The 24,960-nt window shown below is 37.5% G+C and overlaps 1 protein-coding gene and 1 pseudogene across 2 annotated transcripts; one reads left to right on the top strand and one right to left on the bottom strand.

The window, feature by feature from the left end:
- Positions 1–1,280: 1,280 nt before the first annotated feature.
- Positions 1,281–7,563, bottom strand: LOC121299375 (annotated as a pseudogene).
- Positions 7,564–8,263: 700 nt separating this feature from the next.
- Positions 8,264–23,579, top strand: LOC121299027 (secretory carrier-associated membrane protein 2-like). Of its 2 annotated transcripts, none has more exons than XM_041226479.1 (9): positions 8,264–8,429; positions 13,608–13,685; positions 13,942–14,028; positions 16,390–16,504; positions 16,815–16,943; positions 17,634–17,793; positions 17,911–18,012; positions 18,426–18,543; positions 19,987–23,579. In XM_041226479.1, the coding sequence occupies exons 1-9, from the start codon at positions 8,373–8,375 to the stop codon at positions 20,134–20,136; spliced, it is 996 nt and encodes a 331-aa protein (XP_041082413.1). In that variant the 5' UTR covers positions 8,264–8,372; the 3' UTR covers positions 20,137–23,579. The 2 variants fall into 2 exon arrangements, with proteins under 2 accessions (XP_041082413.1, XP_041082412.1); XM_041226478.1 differs by having other exon boundaries at positions 8,265–8,429; positions 13,608–13,688.
- Positions 23,580–24,960: the final 1,381 nt, after the last annotated feature.

Below are 24,960 nucleotides of genomic sequence, written 5' to 3'. Positions count from 1 at the left end.
TAATCAACCCCAGCCACCTGAACATAATGAACCCAGGCAGGTAGGGGAAATTAACCCCATTCCTGCCAATTTAAAAAGGGCAGAGCTTTGCTCTGCCACAGTTTGATTTAAAATTTTGTATGGTACTATTTTTACAAAAATTTAGAAAAACAAACAAACCAAAAAAAAAAATTAATACCGTTTTGGGATGCTTAATACTTTTAATCAAATATTTTCTTTGAGTGAAATCTCTTATTGGTTGTTTTTTTTTTTTTTGTTGTTGTTTTTTTTTTTTTTTGTTTTTGAGTTACGGCTGCCATAGATAGACAAGAAAATACAGTTTGTCAAGAAATGATTGTTTGAAGTGTTTTTGTCCTGTCTGAATGATTTTTTGATTTTATATCTAATTTGGCCCGGTGGCCCCAAAATTTTATTATATATATATAATATATTAATATATTATATATATATATATATATATATATATATATATATATATATATCAAGGGTTCTGTCCTGGTTAAATAAATACATTTGAAGCTGATGGAGCCAACAGGTAGCCTTGTTCTTCTGTCACTGGAGTTTCCATAGCAGTCCAGACTTTACTACATCATGCCTTTGTGTGGAGTTGCTATGAGGCAGGGATTTGGGTGTGACCAGACATGTTAAATAAATTGGGAGAAGAAACAAATGAATTACTCAATAGATATTTAATAAAGTTTTTACAAACATTAACATCCATACACTACTTGTTAGACAAACAAACCCATGTTGGTATGCATATCGGTTCAATGGATTTGTCCATCTCCCATTCTTTACCATTAAGTGAAAGCATTTCTAATAGTTAATAAAATATGTTTTCAGACTTGCCTACAACAATATACAGTGATGTCCAGTGTCTGAATGGACTAGTTTATTAAATACATACATTTTAGAATGAGTCTCAAATAACCCCTATGTTTAGTAACGGAAAGTGAAAATCATATACAGACAATACATCCATTCAGTGAATCTTAAAATCTGGCACAACCTCCTTTGGATTTATCACAACTTCTAGACAACTTGTGAAGACTTTTTATACTTATTTGAGGATCACACCACTCTTTTGAACCTAATCAAGCAATGCTCAATTGGATGCAATGTTAAAATACGGTAACATATCATTGATATCACTTAGATGCAAACACATCATCCAGAGTATTTAATGTTATTTCACATTCATGTACACAACTCAAACCCAGTGCTTGAAGGACTGAAACTACTGATGGGTTCACTAAACATCCCCTCAAAATGCATTGGGATCAATTGTCACATTGTCCCAAAAGCACTTCAAAACTGTGTGTCAATCCAGGATTAATGAAATCAATATTCCACTTCTGTTCACTTTGCTCAACCAGACCTTTGCAGCAGGCCCGGAAAAGCAGCATGCCTGCGGGCGAGGTGATGTGCAGAGACACGATCTCGCTAGCGGAGATAAAGAGCACTGAGCTATGCTTAGTGCTCATCTCTGAGAGGCCTGCTGTAGAGACACTGGTGGCCTCTCCCTGCACTACCAGCAGGATGCTTGCAGAGTCAATGGAGGACACTGTACTGCTTCACCGATGCAGGGATCTGCAAGGCACAAGAGCCCCCGTTAGAGGTGCTAACTGCACACACCACATTAAGAGGCGCAAGGCTTTTACATTTCTTTTATGTCCAATTAATTTACTCCAAGATTTATGTTCATCATCTACTTACGGAGCACGAGGACTGAAGATCACTGTTAAGCACTCTTTTCTTCTGGCGAACCTAAGCAATGGATGCACCCAAGCTACGAACCATGGAGGCCCAGCCTTGGCCAGTGTCTCTGCCTCACCTTTTCAGACGTCTGACCAGTACTGGTTGCTCTCTGTGGGCCCGCAGTCAAGATCATAAACTCAGCACAACCAGGATTCAATTCAGCAAGTTTTCTATAAACCACAGGGGACACTGTCATGCCTCATTATAGAGGAAACCTTTTTTTTTTTTTTTTTACTGGGAAAGGCAATGTATTTAGGTAAGGGTTAACCTGTATCTTCATGACAGTGAAGTCCGGGACAGGGGGGTCGTACATGAGGAGAAAGGGATCGCAGGGGTACCGGGACACAGGGAAGATTTTGGAACTGGCTGGAGCAGGAGTGTAGCTCAGCATCTCACAAAGCGTGTTGACGTCAATGTACTTGGGAGTCAGGCCAGCTCGCACTGTGTTATCGAAACATGCCATGCACTCGATGCAGTCTGCAAGACAGAAAAACAGCAGAACACCGTTAAACTCAGTGTGTGGGTCCAGAAAATATCAGCGACATGGACTGTGGCACACACTATTGTTTAAATGTGCTATCACCACTGGTGACTGCTTATTCTAGTATCCTAATAAACCACTCTGCTATTATCTATGCTATTTATAACACTTGTTTCAAAATCTTCACCTACAAGGCTCCTTCCCACAGTGTGTCCTAAACAGGATGAAATTACTGGAGAGTGTAAACGCTTTGAAAATCCTGATAAAGTTTTCAGGGGGCAAGGTTAGCGCTCACCTCCAAACAGGTAAACGTGAGGCTTGTTGGCTCCCAGGAACATGGCCTCTCCTGGTTCCAACTTTACCATGTTCAGGAAGTAGATGGAGAAGCAGCCAATGTCACCTGGAAACTGGGAGTGTAACCGTAGTAACAATTCTCCATTACTCTGGTTGTATCTTTCCTTGTGGCCGCTAGCAGAGAAAGTAGTTACAAGCACTTTTGAAATGTACCAAGAAGGTCTGAATTCAACAGGGAAAAATGCAGAAAGCCCACAGAAACATAGCAGGAATCTTATTTTATTTGATAGCCCTTTAACTATATATCAATTAGAAACACCAATGACCTGCTCAACAATAACATAACTCATTATCATTATTTTAAATGAAAACAAGCAAAATGTAGTCTTTAAGGCAATTTATCTAAAAATATCTATAATAATATTTACTGCTGCTACTGGATCAATTAATATTTACTGGATCAATTAATATTTACTGGGTCAATTAATAGCATGTACTGCTATACATAAGTTGTGCATTGTGATACAGGACAAATATTTACTTGTAGCCCACCACATGTAACACAGCGAGACAGTCAGCACACACCTTCCTCTGAGACTCTTTTGACCAGAATGTTAAGCTGGTTGACAAACACCTTCTTCTCGCAGTTCATCATCCTAGTGAAGCACTTCTTCAGGGCTCCGGGCACTCTGAGGAGGTCTCCCACGCTGCTCTGCAGCTCCTCCGCTGCCTCGTTCCCAACCAGGGCATGGAACTCGAGGACCTCTGCAAAAGCATAGGGCCATCAGAAAGTCACACACTTGGAACAAGTTTTGTATTTTAGATCATTTTTACATTTGTTTTCTATTCCACACTGATCTATACAGAACAAAAAGTATACATTTTAAAATAGATTTGTTTCAGGTGAAGTTTTATTTCCTAGACCTGTGTACAGGTCTACTGGGCTGAAAGAGTTAATATAAAAACACTTGTCAGAAATCCTCTTTCTTACAATCTCATTTGTAATATCTTTATGTGAAACAGTCAACTGTCAAATCCCAATCGCTTATTCTGAAATTGAAGATAAAACTTGATTTTTTTTTATTAGATTATACCAATAACATAATGGAACATGGTTCCAAAATGCTAAAACAAAGACTACAATACAATACAATTGTTGCCAATTTACTGTTCTGTTCACTGTTTAATGTCAAAACTATTTAGCATTGTGGTCAAGGCACTGAAACACTTGAGTTCCATTCATGGAGATATGCAGTGAGGAAGAACAGCTAGTTTCTCAATCCAGTTTGACTGGCTGCCTAAATAAAATGTTTGTACATTGTACATTGAGTTATACTGGTTAAATAAAAGCTAAATCAGAACAAATAAAAACAAATGACTGATTTTTGCAGAGGCAAATTTCAGAGAGGAAATAACAGCATAGAACCACAAAAGCAAGAAACAGCAAGTCAGCTACTCATTCCTGCAAACAAAGTAGTTCGTTCTGTGATGGAACAATGGTTTGATTCCTTTGTGAAAACTACACTACAAACAGCATAACATTTCTCTAGAGCTTACTTTTTAGAAATCCTCCGATCTCCTCCACAGGCCGGAAGCCACAGAGCCCCTCAAAGGGGGCGAGTGCGATGGCCATTTCAGGTTTGTGGTTGCTGTCAGGGTAATGCTCAGGGAACTGAGTGTGGAGCCTTGCTGCTAACTCCTGCAGAAAAATAAAAAGGAGAAAACACAAAAACAATAAAAAAGGGCTAAATAAAAGCCATGCTATCCAAATCATATAACTGTTACACAAAAGGGATATAGTTTCTGTAAGTTTCTGTTTTTAGCTGTTAAAAACTCTTAGTTAATCAATGGCCAAGTGCCCACTGATCCATTCCAGACTTTGTGATGAATGTAAAGCAGAGCAAAGTTGCAAGCAGGAAACTTGTCATTCATCTCTAAATATGATCATATGATTGACAGGAAAATCCTTGCAACCACCATGTCAACCTTCAGTCAGTGGCAGCTACCAATAGTATTGCAGCCAGTTCCATTTAAACATCTCTTTAAAGTCAGTGTCAGGCTCCAGGTTTACCTCCTCCTCCCCAGCCTCCACCTAATGTTTGGCCTTGTCAGGCACCGGCTGACAGATTTTGATAAAATTCTGAAGCAGCACCAAGTGCCTGCAAAGGTGAGGCTGAGCGCCAAACCCAAGCAAGTCACTCTGCTGTGACAGATGCTCATGTCAATTGTTTTTCCTCAATAAAATGTATTGTACTGCCAGTGTAATGCTTACCCTGTTGGGAGGAGCTTGGATGGACAGCGCAATGTTGACAGACAAGACTTTGAACAGGAAGGACAGCTGGCCTTGGAAAGTGTCCTTGACCTTCGACCCTAAGCAGGCAGGATGATCCACTATCCATTGCCCCAGTGTCTTCTGGGAAATCCGGTTATCTCGGATTACGGCTTCTCCTTTGGGATGGGCACCCATCCACAGCTGGTAGAGAGAGGGGGGGAGGAAGGGGAATAGATCTACAAAATTAGAGGACAGCCCTGGCTTTATAAAGCTGTTTCCACTACCGAGATAGGTGTTCTTGAAACTGCACAAAGTTCGAATGACTGTCCTTCTCTGCTACTCCAAGCAGACAGGGTCACTGGAATTAGGGGTGCTGGGGGTGCAACAGCGCCCCCTGGCTTTGTATGGCTTCCATCATACCCAGGGGTTACAGTTTTGTTCAATGGCTTTCAGCACACCCACTTTAAAAATTGTTCCAGTGCTACTGCAAGCAGGTGTATTAGTATCTCAGCAGATGGCTCCAGGGTCACATTCCATAAACGAAAACGACGAAGGCCTGTCCATTAATCCATCCCACTAATCCCCCAAATCTCAGCTTCCGAGCTACATTATTTTAAGGAATATTGAGTTTTCACTGAACCCATACAAATCTGTATAGGGTTTAAATTGTAATAACTTGTGAGTGTACTTAAGCAGGTGGTTCATAGTTGCACAATGTAGCAATGAAAAGGGGTAGGAGGATTTTGCATAAACTGTGCGAGACATCTCAGTCTCCTTCAATACAACGGACACATATACTCTATGAGACTTTCAGTTTCTACGGGTTAATCATGACCTCTTCATATCAGATCTAATTTTGTATGCAGAAAAGGGAATTCTGCTCAGCTCCTCTGTGCTAAGAGAAGCTTTAATGACCCCTGCACAACCTTGATAAAGAACAACTTATTCACATGAAATCCCTTTGAATGAGAAATTCCATACTGAATGAGAAGACCTTTAGCAACCAAGGCTTTAAACATGTACTTACCTCTTATTAGTAGAACAGCACTCTTACAAATTCCTAACTGTTTTGAGGTTGATAGTTTGTTTTGTTTTTTTCTGGCACGACGATATTGTCTCGTCTCATGGACCCGATTGGACCCATTGGATCAATAACAGCCAATGGGTCTCCAATGACAACAAGCTTGGCCACCTCACTGTCTAACCCCACCTTCCCCCAGGCGTACTTTTGTACCACACGGGACAGAGGAAACACTGTGGGCTCAATACAAAATGTTAAGACTGAACATGATTAATTGCTGGTTTCAAAGACCCGGATTAGGACTAATCTTGGACTACCTAGTGTTGTTAGGTAGATGAGTGCTAGAAATTGATTCGCCATAAAAAAAACCCTAATGTATTAAAAAAGTTAGAGATGTGTACTGCAGTGTCGTGAGGGAGGTTAGCTCCCAACCACCAAACTATGATGGGACATATAAGGAACTGTAGCTAAAGAGGGAAAAACATATTCAAGAGCTTGAAAAACACTGTACAAGCAAAATAAATGACATCATAAAAACTCTTACGCTGATGGCTTAACCCTTTCATGCATGACGACCTCATGTGGTGATGCATTAAAAAAAAAAATTTGACGACCCATTAAACCCGAGATGCAAATATACCCCTGTAATATATATATATATAATATAATATATATATTATATATATATATATATATTATATATATAATACTTGAACTTAAGACCCAAATGCATGATACTCATATGGGTGCAGATAGGAGATAGTGTGTTATGAAAAAAAGTCAATTAAAAATATATCTATTTTGTGTCTAAAACTACTTTAAATGTTTTTGTTCTGCTATTTTCACGCCTGAAAGGGTTAAAAACTGCATTTTGCCCCTTGTGCTGACAGTCAGCTACTGAACCATCATCGTTTTTTCATTCCATCACATCCCCGAAGTTCACTGAAACACATTTCAATTACGTTTGTGAAAAACAGTATTGCTCCGGTGACGGTACAAAGGACAATTCCCCCATAGTTCTACATTACTTCCAAAAACAATACAATAATATCGACATAGAATATGAAACACATAATAATTTCGCATCATACTGTAGCGACACAGTGTTGTACGATAAAGCATTACTTTGGACAAGTGAAAATAATATTAAAGCTTTTACAGTGGCCGTTACTTTATATAGACTGCTACGTGTTAATTAAATAAGTTTCTTTGCATGTCACCAGAGCTCGTAGTTAATAAGCTGGTGTCAGTGCAGTACTGAGCGTGTACAAATAAATAATTTACATTTTTCTAGTTTAAAATAAGGCAGACACAAGGTTTTAGTTGTAACATATGCATTGTCACTTCTCACTCCATCGTTGTATAGGTGAAAAAGTCACTGTAAAAAAAAAAAAAAAACGTGCAGTAGAGTGGTCCATTTAATATCTGTGAAAACAGAAACATTGGAAATTGTTCTATACTGCAATAATGAACTTTTTTTGTATCAGGCTGACCAAGGGTTGCCTAAATCACACCAATTTAAATGTGCGTGCAAACTTTCATGAAAATTCTCCTTAATTGTGGCTATTACTGTTTCTAAATTATTGAAGACTGAAATTATACCAACATTCACTTTATTTCTACTAAATGATGATTCCAAACTCTGTGTATCCTTAGTTAATCGTAGGCTCCTTTTAGCTGCTCTCACTGCTGCAAAGAAAACTATTATACAGTCCTGGTTCAATCCTGACCTTCCATATCATACCTGGTTATTACATCTCCAGTCCATCGCACGTTTAGAAATATCTACAGCCAAGCTACACGGAGCCAAGCACAAATCTATGTCATCATGGTCTGAAATTGTCACAGCTGTGAGAGACTTACTTTAATTCTGTAAGTTTTTTTTTTTCTTCTTCTCATTGTCCCAGCCAGCATTGTAAATAGTTTGTTATTACTATTATTATATTAAATAGTATTGTTTTGAATTGTCATTATTTTTAAAAGAATGACTTTGACATACGCAGAAAATAGAAAAATATATAAAACAAATATTATATATATATATATATATATATATATATATATATATATATATACATATACACACACACACACACACACACACACACACACACACACACACATATATATATATATATATATATATATATATATATATATATATATATATATATATATATATATATATATATATATATATATATATATATATATACACACACACACACACACACACACATACCAGGTGTGATATTGACCTATTTTTTTTTAAATATATTTTTTCAACTTTGGATGGAAATAATCTCGACAGAGCGGTAGGTTCAAATCAAACATATTATAACAAGGGAAGTGGTATTTTTGTTTTATTAGCACACTGAGTCACAATGCTAACTTTCCCCACCCCATCTGATCCAATAGTGACATACCCTGTCGTCACACCCAAATGCGCATGCGAAGTTGTGCTTGGTGAAAGAAACAAACAGAGAAAGTGCGAAAGAGAGCTGAGTATTTATGCTGTATCAGGCAGCCAGAGTAAACAAACTACAATGTCAGGATACGACAGCAACCCTTTTGCGGACCCAGTGGACGTCAACCCGTTTCAGGTACTGTCTTAAACATTTCAGTGTCTTAAAATGTATTGATTAAAACTAAAATATTTAACCACGTCTGTACGCAGCACCGAAACCTGTTGGGTTGGTTCTTGGGCTGGGCCCCAGTAGACATTCCGCCAGCGACGTGGCATGACTGACAAGCTGTTATCCAATACATAAGCGAGATTTTTACCCCTCTGCAAATCGGAAGGCGAGGGAGGAACGCTTTTAGTATAGTCAGGTGGAGAGGAAATAGTTCCAGTAGTTTTTGTTGATTGTGTGATAAATTATTAAAACTCTGTAGGCCTTGTAAGAAAACGGATTTGCATTATATATTACTGAAACAATATTTAATAAATAAATAAATAAATTAAAACAACATCTTCAATACTCATGCCAGTACTCGCAGTAGTGTCGGTGGATACGGCGTCTATGAGTTTATGGCCCTCATAGCAGGTATATCCCTTTACATCAGTTGTTTTAATAAGTACACCGTCGCTGAATTCACAAAGTTTTCCTCTTGCACTTAATCTAATACTGCGGTTTAAATTCGACAATAACAAGCCCTAAACTGGAAGGTGGAATTAAAAGCTGTTCCCCGTCGTAACCATGTTAAGCAAGTCAGTACTGTGGAGCCAGTAGAAATCTTACTGGCAGCTTGCTTTTTGCGGGTTGTTTCCTGCATAAATGTTACTGCGGGTAATAAACGCTGTACAAGACATCTGCCAGAAGTTTAACACCACAAATGCTCGGGAAAAACAACTGTTTATCTTGTATTGTCCTTTAGAGAACTGACAATCAGTACAATACTTTTGTGCAACGAAATCAACTACTAGCACCAGTTAAAATCCTACTTTCAAGAAATTAACCGCAGTTGTTGTTCGCTCAGTGAAAGAGCTCGATATTGTTTTTCTGTAAAAAAAAATAAAATAAAGGGGAATAAAAACATAATTGTATCTGCAAACAAAGATTATGTACCTTTTCCCGCTTACACTGGTCAAGCAAAATGTATTCTTAGTTTATTGCTGATATCCAATGAGACCACATTGAAATGTCAGTTGCAGACAATAACTAATTATGAAATTAATTGCAAACTAGCATGGCAGTACTAGACCCTCCAAGACATCGGGCCGTGCACAGGTTGTTACCTTTTATTGAAGGTTACAATAAAAAATAAAAATAAACTAACAGCAGCTGTATGCCTTATTGGTCAATTATGTAGTTTTGTTACTTAAGTCGTGGATTTAGAATATCCCATTGTAATCTGTCATCAGTGAACTGCAATGTTCCGCAATCATGATATTGGTGTCTGTTTTTGCTTTCTTCCATGCAGTAAGTTTTTGATGTACTTTCAGAAACCATACCTTTTTGACGATCAGGTTTGTTTACATTCCACGAAGGAAGATTTGTCTGAAGTTTAAAATTAAATTAATGCATGTTTTAACAGTTGCAATATTTTCATTTCTGTGAAGATATATGAATGAGTATGTTAAGGCTGGTCTTTCCACTCTTCATGAGTCATTAAGATTTAATGTTGAGAGGAGTTGCAAAATTCCTGGGTGGTCCTGCCACAAATTTTAAATACCTCAATCCTGCAACAAGACCATGCTACTGTTAGTTTGTGTGGTACTTTTGGTTTTTAAATTTATAAATTAAATTCAGCTCCATTTCTATAACATTGCAATTCCCTCTGGTACTTACTGTATAAAGGCCAGACTATAACACTTTTTACATGATGTTTTTAATTTGTGTGTTGTGTGTGTTACTAGTGGGCTAATTATCTGCAGGGAATGAAGGATAACTTATTATGAAAGCTACAGGAAGCCTTGTAATGGCAGTGCTATTACAAAATGCATATATGTTGACACCAATATTTCAGAGTGCTGTTGCACTTTTTAGGAGCACACTTTTCCACTGTTCAGTGTTGTTGGCAGTGACAGGTACAACTCAGCAGAGTACAGGGGATACCAAGCCAGATTTGCAGCTGCTGCAGTTGCTGTGCAAATAGTACAATACATGGCAGTAAATGCTATGCATGCATTCACATAGTTGCAACTGATTTCTGTTAAGACAGTTAAAATTAAATTAAATGTATGGTCATTTCACAATGTCGGTGACTTCCTTATCTGATCAGTGCTAATTTATTACTCTTATATAAACAATTATGCCAGTGACTTACAGTTGTAACATGACCGTACACTTGCAATTTGTAGCCATCAGTAACAGTAAAAAGTAGATCACCATGATATTCACTTTGCAGACCTAAGACAAATAAGTAGTGCTAAAGGTGCTTGCAACTTTCATCACATGGACAAGTAGTTCTTTAGATATGCAAACCACTACTCTCAAACCACTACTGTCAAACCCTGCTAACTCTTAAACCCTACTAACTCTTAAACCCTACTAACTCTCAAACCACTACTGTCAAACCCTGCTAACTCTTAAACACTACTAACTCTCAAACCCTACTAACTTTCAAACCACTACCCTCAAACCCTACTAACTCTGAAACCCTACTAACTCTCAAACCACTACTCTCAAACCCTACTAACTTTTAAACCACTACTGTCAAACCCTGCTAACTCTTAAACATTACCCTCAAACCCTACTAACTCTCAAACCACTACTGTCAAACCCTGCTAACTCTTAAACCCTACTAACTCTTAAACCCTACTAACTCTCAAACCCTACTAACTCTCAAACCACTACTGTCAAACTCTGCTAACTCTTAAACACTACTAACTCTCAAACCCTACTAACTCTCAAACCACTACCCTCAAACCCTACTAACTCTGAAACCCTACTAACTCTCAAACCCTACTAACTTTTAAACCACTACTGTCAAACCCTGCTAACTCTTAAACATTACCCTCAAACCCTACTAACTCTCAAACCAATACCCTCAAACCCTACTAACTATCAAACCCTACTAACTCGGCTGACCGCGCACCAGCGACCTCTGCTGTATTGTTTATTGAAATAAACATGGTTTTGTAGATACGATTAGGCCAGGAACATTAAACTATTGTGCCCATTTGACTTTTTCTGTTTGTAAAACTGGGCAGTGCCCAATTCCAACATCTCATTATGTGGAGCTTAGTTTACCTGTAGGGTGTGCATACTGCACCAGCTGGCCAGGTCTTGCACAGGAAGTGGAGCTGATTTCTTATCCCGACCTCGATGTTGATATTTTTCCTCTGTTATTAACTAGGTTAATCACATAATACTGTTAGAGTACCACTAGATGGGATGCTTACAAGAACAGACAAACCTATTTCATATCACTCCTGTTAATGTCACCACCCACTTACTAATGTTACAAACGGTCAGTGGGGATAAGCTCCTGGTAATTTAACTTTGGTTATTATCCCGCAGCAGCCTGAAGGTCCCAAGTGACCTAGTATTGTATACAGTATTATACTATACAGTCATATATATATATATATATATATATATATATATATATATATATATATATATATATATATATATTATACAGTCATTCTGCTAAACCAAGTAATTACCACTTTCAGGCAGTTCGCCAATTTTACAATTTGTACTTCTTGCTAAAACCCCGACTAATCATTTGGTTATGCCTGGCTTAAACCCGAATACCACATTGACCAAATGAAATCCGCAAGATTGAAAGTGTGCACACAATCACATGTCCTGTACAGCTGTGGTCCCTAACCTTGGTCCCGAGGACCCCCTGTGTCTGCTGGTTTTCAATTACTTACCCTTTAATTGAACTGATCATTTGCTTAATTAGACATTTTTAACTGTTTTCAGTTCATAAACAGTTGCAGATTTCAAGTTAGCTATAACATTTTTTAATTAACAAACTTTGCAACTGTTTAAGAGCTGAACACAATTGGAAAGGTCTAATTCGCAAATAATTATTTTGATTAAGGGTCTAGTTAAGTAATTGAGAGCTCAGCTGGAATGAAAACCAGCAGACACGGGGTCCCCAGGACATGGGTTGGGAACCACTGATGTACAATGCAATGGAGACGTTTGAATGGGTTGCAGTTTGGAAAACACTTATTTATTAACAAAAAAGTTAGGGAGGTTTTGTGCCTTTTTTTATTTATTTTTATAGGATTTTTAGTACTGACGAGTAGTATCCAAATCAGCATGTCTTCTGCCCTGTTGTCACTAGCATTTTTGTACCGGTATCGTTGCAGAACCATACCAAAACAGTACCGAAACACCTGTCCACACTGGAGTTCTGGAACATGGATTGCCAAAGCCATGATGCAAGCCCACTGTCTTTGCAACCTCATGTTTTTAAAGACAGCTAATTGTTTTCGCCTTTTTGTTCATCTCATTCTTTCACGTTCTGCTTGTCTCTTAATAATGATTGAACACCAAAACAAAATACTGTTCATGGACAGGATGGAAAAACATGCTGTATTACAGTAACAGCAGATCCATTTCTAACAGATCTGACAGCGGTCGTCATGGAAATGTGGACAGGTGTGTCACAACTGTATTGGTACTGTACTGGTATTGAAAAGTGAGTTAGGGCAGAAATTGGTTTCATACCGGTATATTCTATACCGAAAGAAACTGAACATTTCCCCTGTATTTCTACAAAAGCAGCTAAAGTAAACTAGTCTTTCTGCCTGGTGTGGTTCTGTGGGGCTGTGCAGTTGTAAAACCAGTAAGGGAGTGCCCTCATTTAGTTATTGAGAGATACAGTACTGTATTGTAATACCAGTACCAAAGTTAATTGTTTGCACACCACACCCTTGGAATGTAGTCAGAAACTACAGTTTTTCTTTTCTTGTTCTTTGTAATACTGATTGCCCACCTTCATTGAAGCTGTGCTGTTGTCTGTTTGTGGAGACACACAACACAAGCTTCCCCTCTCCTTGAATTCTGCTACTCCGTCACTCGGACCAAAACACAATCCTACCATAGTCTAGTACCAAAATAGTGTCCAAAGTGTTCAGAATCCAGGATCAAGGATCAAATAGTTCTGTTTGCTGGCTTCTCTCTAATTTAAACATGGGGAGAGGTTATCTGTAATCTTAACTGTATAGCTTTTTAGGATCACCCGAATGAAATGTCTACATTTTGGAAAAAGGTATACATAGATGCAATAGTTTTTCACCCCAAATTGGTTACAGTTCCTCCTTATAGATAAATACAGTACTGTTATAGTAATTAAAATGTTCTTTGTTGCAGGATCCTTCGGTTACACAGCTGACCAATTCTAGTTCAGATGGAATTGAAGGATTTAATCCATTTACTGAAAACTCCAAGGTGGTATGTTTCTGTTTCTTTTTTCTTTTTTAATATATATTGTAAGACTTCACAAACACTGTGAAATGATCAAGAACAGATCATTTATTTTCTTTTTCTTGTTGTCTGGCTCTGTACAGTAGCATAGTCATTCTTTTTTTTTTTTTTTTTTACTGTAAAACTATGATTGAAAGGATGCAGGTTTCAAATTTTATAACAGACAGAATTGCACAAGTTGACCAGATTTTTAATGGTATTGTTTTATTGTTTTTTCTAGACTAATCCAGCACAGACCACAATTCCTGCACAGATTACACCTTCTCAGCCAGCCGTGTTGCAGCCTTCAGTTGAGCCCAGCCCACAGGTCAGTGCTGCCTTCTAATCAGGGTATCGAACTCTGATCAATGATCACAATTTTCATGCACACTTCAGGGCTTTGCACCACAGAGCCATCTGAGATCTGAGCCAGCTCATCAGGTCATAAAGCAGCTTGATTTTGCACTTTTGTAGTATATTTGTATGAGAGGTGAAAGTAACAAAAAGTAAATAATATAATGCAAACTCATCTGTTAACAAAAAAAATATCTATTAACAACAAAACAGCATACCTTAAATTGAAATGTAATTCTTTATTTGAGCTTCCCTTAAAAGGAAATTCAGTTTACACAGTGGGAGCAAGGTCTTTATTTGAGCTGCGTACTTTTGCTCCACAGTTTATTTAAATACATTTTATTTGAACTGTGCAAGTACAAAGTGTCAATCATTCCCGTCACCCTCGCCCACTTCAATCGAGGAAATCGGGGCTTGCTCTTGCTGTCTGCCGACACGTCAAGCCAATCATAGCTAACTTTAGTTAGTTACTTATTTGCGTATTGAATATTAGCTCACATTCTAAGGGGGAAATCACGTAGATGTTCTGGATGTGCCACTTCAAGCAGGATATCATTTTTAAGCTTGAGAATTTCTGTTCTACATAAAGTAGGTTGCAGAGTGGCACAAGTAGGCATTCACAGGCTGTGCCGTGAAATATACACAAACCCTTCTTTTCCTGCATATTAGCGCACATTGTGAGGGTTTTGCCACCTCGAGCTCGGTGTGATGTTGTTGAAGGTTAAGCAGTTGTCTTGCGAATAGAGTATGATGCGTAGTGGCATGTACAGTGCTATTTAATATGAAAAGTAAAGCATTTACTATGAATTGTACGAATCCATTTTTTTTTTGTTAATAGATGAGTTTGCATTATATTATTTACTTGTTTGTTACTTTCACCTCTCGTGTATTTGTGGCCCTTTATTTACTTATAGATGACAGAGGGACAGTGTTTTAAAGAACCAGTCTTAATCTATCAATAGTTTGCATTAAACTAGTGAATACCTCTGTAGCATTGTTAGTTCAGAAGATGCAAAGCTTTCCCAGGAGGGACAGTTACCCCCCAAGTTTAAGGAAGCACACATCTCTATATTCAGAAATGTTCTAGGAACATCCATTAGTTTTTCAGTGAGAGTTAACTGCTGTAATGTTAAAAACCACACTTCTATTGCATGTTATGTTTGAAATGGTACAGCAGTACTCAGTTCTGAAAGATGTCAGAGATATGGATTTTATCTGTACATTCATTAACTTCTTCCTGGCAGCTTAACGTTTTGAATTTCAGTAAATTCCAAGCAGTTGTGTATTACAGGTGTTACTGATTAGGAAGGTCAGGCATCTGATTGCAAACTCAGGGCCAGTGGACATGTATTATGGAATACGATTATTAATATCAGATCACTTTAGTTCAGAGAAGGACAAGGTGAGAGAATAATGTGCAGGTACAGTAAACGAGTGTGCACTAATAACAGTTTTATTTATAGTTAATGAAATTGTTCAGCGATAGTTATTAGATGAGGATGATTTAGTCACTTAGCAACCTGTTCAAAAGCAGAATAATTAATCCCCCTACGACTCACTGATTTTATTATGGGATGTTTAGTATTCTAACTGCCTTACTGAGGTCATTTGACTTTTTAGATCAGAGCTAGATACTGACTGCACACTTTGATATAATGTCTTCATATTCGGTACATAGCTGGATCTTTTGATTCTCAGGTATTCCGTAAAAATAAACGGTTTCACTACCACATTTTTTTAACTTCTGGCTGTATCAAACACAGACCATACACTTTTAGATGGTCTCTTCACATTTTGTACACGACTATATTTCATAATTCTCTTGATCAGAGTTTCATAATGGCCATTGATCCAGTAAAAATGAACCGTTTTGCTTCGACATTTGTTGTAACCTCCAACCAGATCTCAGAATTTGTGAATATAGTAACAACCATAAGAGAAAACAGGTATGCTGTGTTTTAACCAGCAATATGATATGATCTATTTGATTTTGTTGTTTATGACTGCCACCTGTTCCCTACTAGTTTAAAACAAAGATCATACGGAGCCTCTGCAGAAACAAAGTTCACTTCTTCATACTTGTTTTGTATCGTTTACTCGATTACTTTTTTGAAGGACACGATTCCTGCCAGCTCGCAATACTATTTAGGGCTCCGAACACCAGAAGAGGTGCACTGTTTCCGAACCTAGCATCTGCTAGGCCATTCTGTCACCAACCTGAGCAAACCAAGATACACTAAGAAACATAGAAGACTTTCACACAAATTCAGTTAAATAAGTCTGTCTGCAGGTAAATATATCTTGTGATAACTTCAATTTTGTACGCTACTACTAGGCCACAGCTGCAGCTGCCCAGGTAAACCTCCTGAGACAACAAGAAGAGCTGGAGAGGAAAGCAGCGGAGCTGGACCGCAGGGAACGGGAAATCCAAAACAAGAGCTCGGGGTCTAGTGAGTGCACTTCGTTTTTCTCCAAAGAAAGCATGCAGTGCGCAGAGTTTGCAGATTCTGTAGTCTTAGAAAATAAGTTTTTGGTAGCTTCTAAGATAATTTATGTTTTTTATTAATAGGCAAATGGAAGTCTTATTTTACTTCCAAAGAATACATTTTATGGAAAATACAAACAGGGGTCCCCAGTGTCTTGTTAAATTGCTGCCGTTTGGAGTACATGTTTGGTGGGTACAGAGAGGGCTAAGATGGGTTCATAAACTGATAAATAAAAAAATAAGAATAGTGATTTCAGACAAAACTCTCTTTACAGCCAGAGAAAACAACTGGCCACCTCTTCCAAGGATATTTCCAGTGAAGCCTTGCTTCTACCAGGACTTTGCTGAGGACATTCCCCCAGATTTCCAGAGGACATGCAAGATGATGTACTACCTGTGGATGTGTAAGTAGAAGCTTTATTTATGTATTTATATACAAATATATCGGAACATTACCAGCCTGAGCAAACCAAGATGCACTAAGAATCTGATATAGACTTTCAGACAAATTCATTGAAATAAATCTGTCCGCAGGGGTCCAAAAAGATATATAGGGTTTTAAGATTTTACATTTTCCTTTTGGTAATTGGTGTCAAACAATATAAAATGCACTGTTTTGTGTCCACATTTATTTTAATCGCCCCGCCATGTTTTAGTAACCACGAACAAAGCATACTTCATATATACTTCTGGTTGACATTTTTTTAGATATTAATTTTATTCCATGTTTACTACAATTCCATCAGAGCTGCCATTCCTATTATTTTGCTTTGTTGTTACTTGGGCTGTTTATTTGAGTACATTATGTATTGCTTACTAAATGGAGCACTTATTTAGCATTGTGAACAACAATGTTTACACAATGTCAGAATGTTAGTTTGAACTTTTCATTGTGCACGGTTGTCCATAGCTTGTGGTTATTTGTGAATCTGGCACAGCCAAAAAATGGTCCAGTATTGTTTACAGCAATAATTATGGAGATAATCCACTCATGGCTAGTTATGAGGTATACCATGGAGAACAAATGCATGTAATTAATAATAATAATAATAATAATAATAATAATGAATGCAGTTTTCTTTTTTCGTTCCTAGTTCACTCAGTGACTCTGTTCCTGAACTTGCTGGCATGCTTGGCAATATTCACTGTAAGTAGCAGCAGCGGGGTCGATTTTGGCTTGGCAATCCTGTGGTTTGTTCTGTTTACCCCCTGTGCATTCGTCTGCTGGTACAGGCCTATCTACAAAGCCTTTAGGTGAGTGCTAGTGTTTAGTCCTGCCAATTAGATTGCGTATTGAGCTTTATAAAGACTTGACCGTGCTCTGTACGAAAAATTATAATTAACTGACCATTTTTTCGGTTTGTTTTTCAGGTCCGACAGCTCTTTCAACTTCTTTTTCTTCTTTTTCGTCTTTTTCGTTCAAACGGCTGTCTATATTATCCAGGCAGTCGGCATCCCCCACTGGGGTAACAGGTGAGTGCGCTACGGGGTCCTGGGAATCCACACATCTCTGTGCTCTGGCTGTATGTTGTACCTCCCCTGCAGCCTAGTGTGTGTGTGTGTGTGTGTGTGTGAGCATTCTTCTGGCTACTCTCTCCGAGTACTAAACACAGTTTCTATTTATTTCTCATTCTTTCTAAGTGTGCATTCTATGTTGTGCAGATGAGAATAAATCCCATGAATATTAATACAGTAAAATGCATATGGATACCAACATGAACTTTTACTTTGGAATTTTGATTCTAGTTCATGTATACATGTATTTAGGGTGCTGCTATTACTATATATTTATGTATTTTTATTCTTTTGACATAATTGTATGAGGATTGAGGGTTTCTGTTCCACTGATACCTTGACTATTTTTTACTCTCACTGTTTGATTGCAGTGGCTGGATTCTTGCCTTGTCTGTGATTGGCACCAATAATGCTGTAGCTATCATCATGATGGTGGTGGCTAGTTTCTTCACTGCCTGCGCGGTCATGGCAATCATCCTGCTAAAGATGGTATGTAATCTGAGTACAACACCTTACCAAGCACAGAGGGTTTAGCATAGTTCTTGGGAGAAGTTTGAAAATGTGTTTGTGACTTATGTAAGCTTTGCTTTACTTTACTGATGTATATTATGTTACCAGAAAAACAGAGGCAGGTCTATCAGCATTTTGTACAACAAAAAAAATATTTTGTAATAGAAAATTTAACTTTTATTATTTAATTAAATGATAGTGCTGCACACACCAGTTATTTGATTTTTCAGACTGAGCTCTCAGAAATCAGGTGCTGACAGTCAGGTGAGGGTCATTAGGGTTCATTGGGCTAATTTACCATTCATAGTGAAACAAGTGAAAAAATAGCTGCTTGGTTTTGTGATGACCGCTGCTTTTCTTAGACTTGTGAAGAACAGCAATCGCCACAAATCCAAGGAGCTGTTTCTTCACTTGAAGCAATATCAATGATTCTCACATGCAGATAGCTTTATCTGAATGATCAAATAATCCAGTGTGTGCAACACCATTATATTAACATATTTTGTATATACACCCACCCCTCGCTATACTGCAGATTCGGATATGTTGCAGTCCTGGAGTTGGCTCCCCATTTTTACTGTCTAACTGTGCATGCTTTAGCTGCTCTATTCATAGACAATTTCACTTAGAATTGCTGTTCGTTTTATTTTGTACTGCACATCACAAACTAAATTATACAGTACATTTAAAAACAAAGCATTAATATCGTGCTGTTACTGTATACACACACATTGCACAAAGCAAGTTAAATATCTACTTGCTGAAGCGGTCTTTTAAGCAATACACTAGCAAAAGTCACAGGGCAGTGACAGCAGCTCCCTAGCAACATGCCTCCTATGTTGGGAATGGATTCATTCAATGCAGCAGTTTGGGCATTTGAGAAAGGAGAGGAAGATTCACAAAATTAATTGGAGATTTAAGTTGATGAGAAGCAATTACCCTCCACAGTACAAATTAAAACATTGTGCTGCTTTTTATACAAAAAATGAGAAAGCGTGTTACGTTGAGGATTTATATTGGACCCTGATGCTCCCGATAAAACGAGGGAGTGTTTGAACAGTATTTGTTGTTAGCCTAATTGTTTTACTGTGGGTCTCTCTCTATATCGCAGATCTCTCTCTCTCTCTCTATATATATATATAATATATATATATATATATATATATATATATATATATATATATATAAGCGGATTTGTATTGGACCCCGACGCCCGCAATATATCGTGTGCTTGGTGTATTTCAATTTAGGGGACAATTCTCTATTCAGGGATACCTAGATATTTAGTGAGCAAGGGGTCTGGGTGGGGACATTTTTTATTTATTTTTTTCTCCCAATGTGGCTCATAGAAACTAATAAACAGACATTTTAATCATCTGTTGCGTTTGGGATAACAGTTTTCGGTCTTTGGTGCGTTTTCAGGTGCACTCGAAGTACAGACGGACCAGCGCCAGCTTCCAGAAGGCGCAGGAGGAGTTCTCGCAGGGCGTTTTCACGAACAGAACCGTCCAGAGTGCCGCTTCCACAGCTGCTGCCACTGCGGCCCAGAACGCCTTCCAGCAGAGGAACTAGCGGGGCTGGGCCTGGCCACCTTGTCGGCTCCCAATCACAACCCTCCTGTCTATTTTAAAAAGATGCACTTTCACGAAAGTAAAATTACTCTAAGCATTGTGTGCCTACATATATTTGACTTGGTTTGCTCTTACTATCAGGAGTGTTTTTGTTTTAATATGCAGGGCGGTTATAAAGTCAGTATGCCACTTTGTAAAGCTGCTGTAAAAAAGAAAAGAACATAGCTGGAGGCAGCTGCAAGTTACCATGTCTGACCTCATCCAGTGTACTTGGACTAACTTATTTTTCAAAGAAGTGATCATCCGAAGCAGCAAAATATTGGATTTTTAAACAGAGACAAAAACTTCTCGGGCCACCCGGCATCCTTGGGAATGGGCTTCCACAGCAGCAGTGAAATTAGCATACTGAATTTGCAGCATTTTTTAAAGCTTCATTCCCATTTTACCCTCAAAGGACACTCCTGTAATTCTGATTTAATTGAATGTGTTTTTTTTTAAAGGCAAATCATTGGTGATGGCAATCTTCATGTATTTACCCTCTTTTTTTTCCCCCCTTTTGGAGTTCCAAGAAGGAACACATTGTAGAACACATATTCTCTAGTCTCTGTGAGCTATTTCTAAGGGGTCCAGTGTTTGTCCGTGCAGGTGCTAAGGGGGAGTAATATACAGTTTAATACTGAAAACGCAGACAATGTAAGAGATATAACCATGTAAAATATCTATGGGTGAGGAAGGAATTTGCCTATTGATTGAACAAATAGCTGGTAAAGGCAGTTTGCTTCTTCATTTTATAAAGTGTATTGAAGGGGGTGAGACATTACTTCTAACAAGCATTGCTGTTGTTCCTGGATTAGAGTGTTCTGCACAATTTGTGGTGGCTGTGCCATTGTTATATTCTGGTTTGAGAAGTCCTCTTCTACAGTGATGAGAAGTGGAAGACAGGAACGGCAGATGAGAGCTGTGTGACACTGGCATAATCAGCAGACAGTGACCAGCCCTGCTTTGCTTAGCACTGCCACTGGTTTATTAAACCGCTAACCTTGTGTGGTATCAATCATATATTTCTTTGAAAATAATTTAAAGCTCATATATATTCGTCTGTAATGAAGGATTAAAAATAAGTAGATTAGTTTTGCTAGAAAAGTAAGGTACGTTTAAAAGATATTAAGCCAGCCATTTTGAATGGCTGGAAAACCTTAGCTGGCATCTGATTTGGGGTGCTGTCCTTCACAATAGGCTAAATGTAAAAATGTCCCAAAATGTGTGGGATTCTGAGGTTTGTATGACATGTTTCATGTTTTTTCCTTACAAATATACAGGGAGAAATTATGACTCCTTGACGGTTTTGTACTTTTCTAAGTATTATTTACTGTGTTTTTATGTGTGACTACTTAACTAGAGTGGGTCAGACTGCTATATTGTGATAGGATTCATATTTCCCCCCTGTATTTGTTAATTATATATAAAATCTATTAAACTAACTATTTCAAGCTTATTGTAGAGGAAGCCTGCTGTACAGCAGTAGATATACAGTGTGTTTTAAAGCAAGCTGAACATTATCTAGTCCTGTTTTTTAAAGAAATCTATACTTGGTGGATGCTGTACATGTTTTGGTTGTATTTGTAGAGGGTTTATTTTGTGTTGTGTTTGAGCTGAGTTGGTGCATACCTTTTAACATCCAGGTTTGCATCAGGTAGATGTGTCTAAAGATGTCTCTTTTCTGCTGAAATATAATGCAGTTAAAGTATATTAACATGAATGTACTGATTTTTAAGGATGTACACCAAGCAGCCTCAAAAAAGACAGCAATTCAGCATCTGCCCTATAGATCTTGTTAAATAACTGCAGACTATATCAAATCCATTAGTCATTTTGTTACCATTTTTCCCCAAAGCAGCAAGTTTTTATTAAGAAAAATTAATTTAAAAAAAAACAAAAAAAAAACAAAAAAAACCCTGATGTCAGTATTGCTTAAGGAACGCTGCATGTTATAAGAATGCATTTGTCATTTAATCTGCAGAGGTTCTTCTGTTTGATTGAAGTGCTAATAGCAAGCATATCCTGCTTCAGATGGAGGTTGGTTGCTATTCTGCACAGACAGGGTTCATTTCCATGCGTGGCGCTGCAGTCTGATGTGGAGCTATCCATTACAACACCAGATTGCTTCAGTTAGCTCAGCAGTCTGTATTTACAATCACAATAGCTTTTTTCTGCTAAAAAAACAAAAAAGGACAGCAACATAGTGATGTAAGGGGCTACATGCTAAAAGTTTAAATGGAGGGTTGAATTCAGTGCTGTTTGCTATACTTGTCTTTTCCCTTCCCTTAATGGCGAGAAGGCCAGTTCATAACTTTCCTGTACATGGCACAGTAAGAACACCTTTCATAGGATTGCAGAAAACCTAGTCGGAGAAACGATTGATAGGATCACAGATATTCTGAATAAACCACCATTCTGCTGTTGTTTTCCTTGGACAGGACTAGGTTCAGTTGTAATCATTGAAATATTTGCTATTTTTTATGAGTGAATTTAAGACCCAAAGAGCAAACATTACTGCATTCAAGGTAACCTTTACTAAATTAAAGTTTTTATAAATAGATTGGTCAGCATTGAGTGTTTTTGTTTCTTTTTATTTGGGTATAAATTCAGCACTGGGCGTTTAGCCAAGAAAGTGATACTTTCTCCTGTCATTGCAACTTGTTCTGTTTTGGCTGAAAGTATTCTTTTGTAAAGCAGTTTAAGTATTTTTAAAGTGGTGTCTTAAGTGAATGGCAGATTTAACAACACATTTCTTAGGTATGCACATTAAAAAAGGCTGTAGATAGTCCTGATCTATACTTTTCGTCCCTGTAATATTATAATGGAAGTAAAAACAGATCTAGAACTAAGGGTGTACTTTTATTTATATAAGTTATTAAACACTTTTTGCATGTGACACATGGTAATAGTTTAAAATGTGTTCTTCAGAAGAAGAGTGGGCACTGGTAAGGTCAGATGAACACCTTCGCTCATTGCTTTTTGTTCGCTCTGCCAGGTGTAAAAATAATGTCCAGCAAATGTGATGCTTGCTTAGAATTTTTTTTGCAACTGCTTTGAAATGGCATTTGATTGACTGCTTTTACTTTTACATTTCTCAGCAGCACAGGTTTCAAACTGAATAACTAGGCATTTTTGCATATGAAATGCCAGGAATTTACAAACAGGTTTTTTTTATTTTTCTGTAGGATCCTAGGTAAACACAGATGGTTGTCTTTCTCTCTGCTAATTCTTACTGCTGTTTTAATGGTGTAAAATCAATGGGGTTAGTAAGATAGTGTCGTTAATTGTATGTGGGATGTTCAATAATGCATTTTATTACCTTTTTTTTCTTTATTACATTTTCATGTAAAATTGTAAATGCCATTAATTGAACCTTTTTGTGCTGAAATAAAAAATTACAACAAAGCTGTGTTGTACTGTATGTGTCCATTGGCATTGGATCCCAATCCTTTATTAAACCCTGCTGTCTTGCCCATCTGAAACTGGTTTACTATAGTAGTAAAGCACAAGCAGATGCAACTTTTATATTTTCCCAAATACATTTCAGGGATTTGATTTTCTTTATAAACTGTGACGTAAGGAATATTTATTTTTCCAAGCCCTAAACTTATGGCACTGTATTTTGAGAAGCGCTGTGTCTTTAAGGGGTCTGTCTTTTTGGAACAGCATGAACTCTCCAGCTGCATCAATTAAGGTGAGCCGATTAGGAAATGTGTTTTGAGTGTAGGAGAGGAGATGGACCGGGGGTTCTGTTTACTTCCTCTTAAAAAAAACAACTGTAAGCTTTATATAAACTAATAAATTAATGTTTAAAGGGACTGTTGGCATATTGATTCAACACAAAACTCCAGGAACAGGAAGCGGTTTCTGTGCTGAGCTCCACTGACTAGAAAGAGAAGAGACCATTGGGCTTGGAAGCCTTTTTGTGGGTGAGTACCTTTTTTTGGTTTTGTAAAGCTTTTGTAACTTAAAACAAATAGTGATTGAATAAATCTCACAATTGTGCTAAGTAGAAGAGTTGTGAGGAAATAAACCTCACTTATTTTTTTGGTTGGTGAGTAAGGAAGATAAAAGGATATGAGTGAAAGAACAGAAAAAAAGTTTACAAACGAGAGGTGGCCATTCGGCCCATCTTGCTCGTTTGGGTGTTAGTAGCTTATTGTTCCCAAAATCTCATCAAGCAGCTTCTTGAAGGATTACAGGGTGTTAGCTTCAACAACATTACTGGAGAGTTGGTTCCAGACTCCCACAATTCTCTCTGGTGGGAGTAGGATTGCCACCTGGCCCCATAATTCCAGAACACTGTGAGACAGAACAGGATTTTGAAGTTGCCTTTAAACTGAAGGAAATCAACATGTGAATTGAGCCCTAAACCTTTGCTAATTTGATTCTGGTGATTAATTATCTTGAGGCAGCATGACAATACAATAATAGCTTTTAACAAATGAAATAAATAAGTACATCATCAATATTTATTAATTAGTTTTAAAAATTATAAAAAAAATTATTATAATTATTAAAATTATATTTTAAAGTTTCTTTATAGTTTAATAGTATATCACATTCTCCCACTGAAATCATTAATACTGAGCAGCTGTTCACTATTCCTGACACCAGACAGCGTGAACACTGGATCAGTGTTGTTATTTAAAGGGGAGAGTCAATGTAAATTAGGGCTATATATTACTAATTAATAGGATATAAATAGCATCTTTTAAATATTGAGAATTGAAATATCATTTTGTACAAAATAAAAATAAATATCTTGAATAAACCTACACATGTT

This window comes from Polyodon spathula, chromosome 24 (assembly GCF_017654505.1).
Source record: "Polyodon spathula isolate WHYD16114869_AA chromosome 24, ASM1765450v1, whole genome shotgun sequence".
Taxonomy (NCBI): domain Eukaryota; kingdom Metazoa; phylum Chordata; class Actinopteri; order Acipenseriformes; family Polyodontidae; genus Polyodon; species Polyodon spathula.
This window is presented reverse-complemented; position numbering and strand designations above follow the sequence as displayed.

Coding starts and splice junctions, on each gene's coding strand:
- LOC121299027 (XM_041226478.1), top strand. CDS start 8,373: ATGTCAGGATACGACAGCAACCCTTTTGCGGACCCAGTGGACGTCAAC. Junction 16,505..16,814: donor AAACAAGAGCTCGGGGTCTA/GTGAGTGCACTT, acceptor CTCTCTTTACAG/CCAGAGAAAACAACTGGCCA. Junction 18,013..18,425: donor ATCCCCCACTGGGGTAACAG/GTGAGTGCGCTA, acceptor GTTTGATTGCAG/TGGCTGGATTCTTGCCTTGT.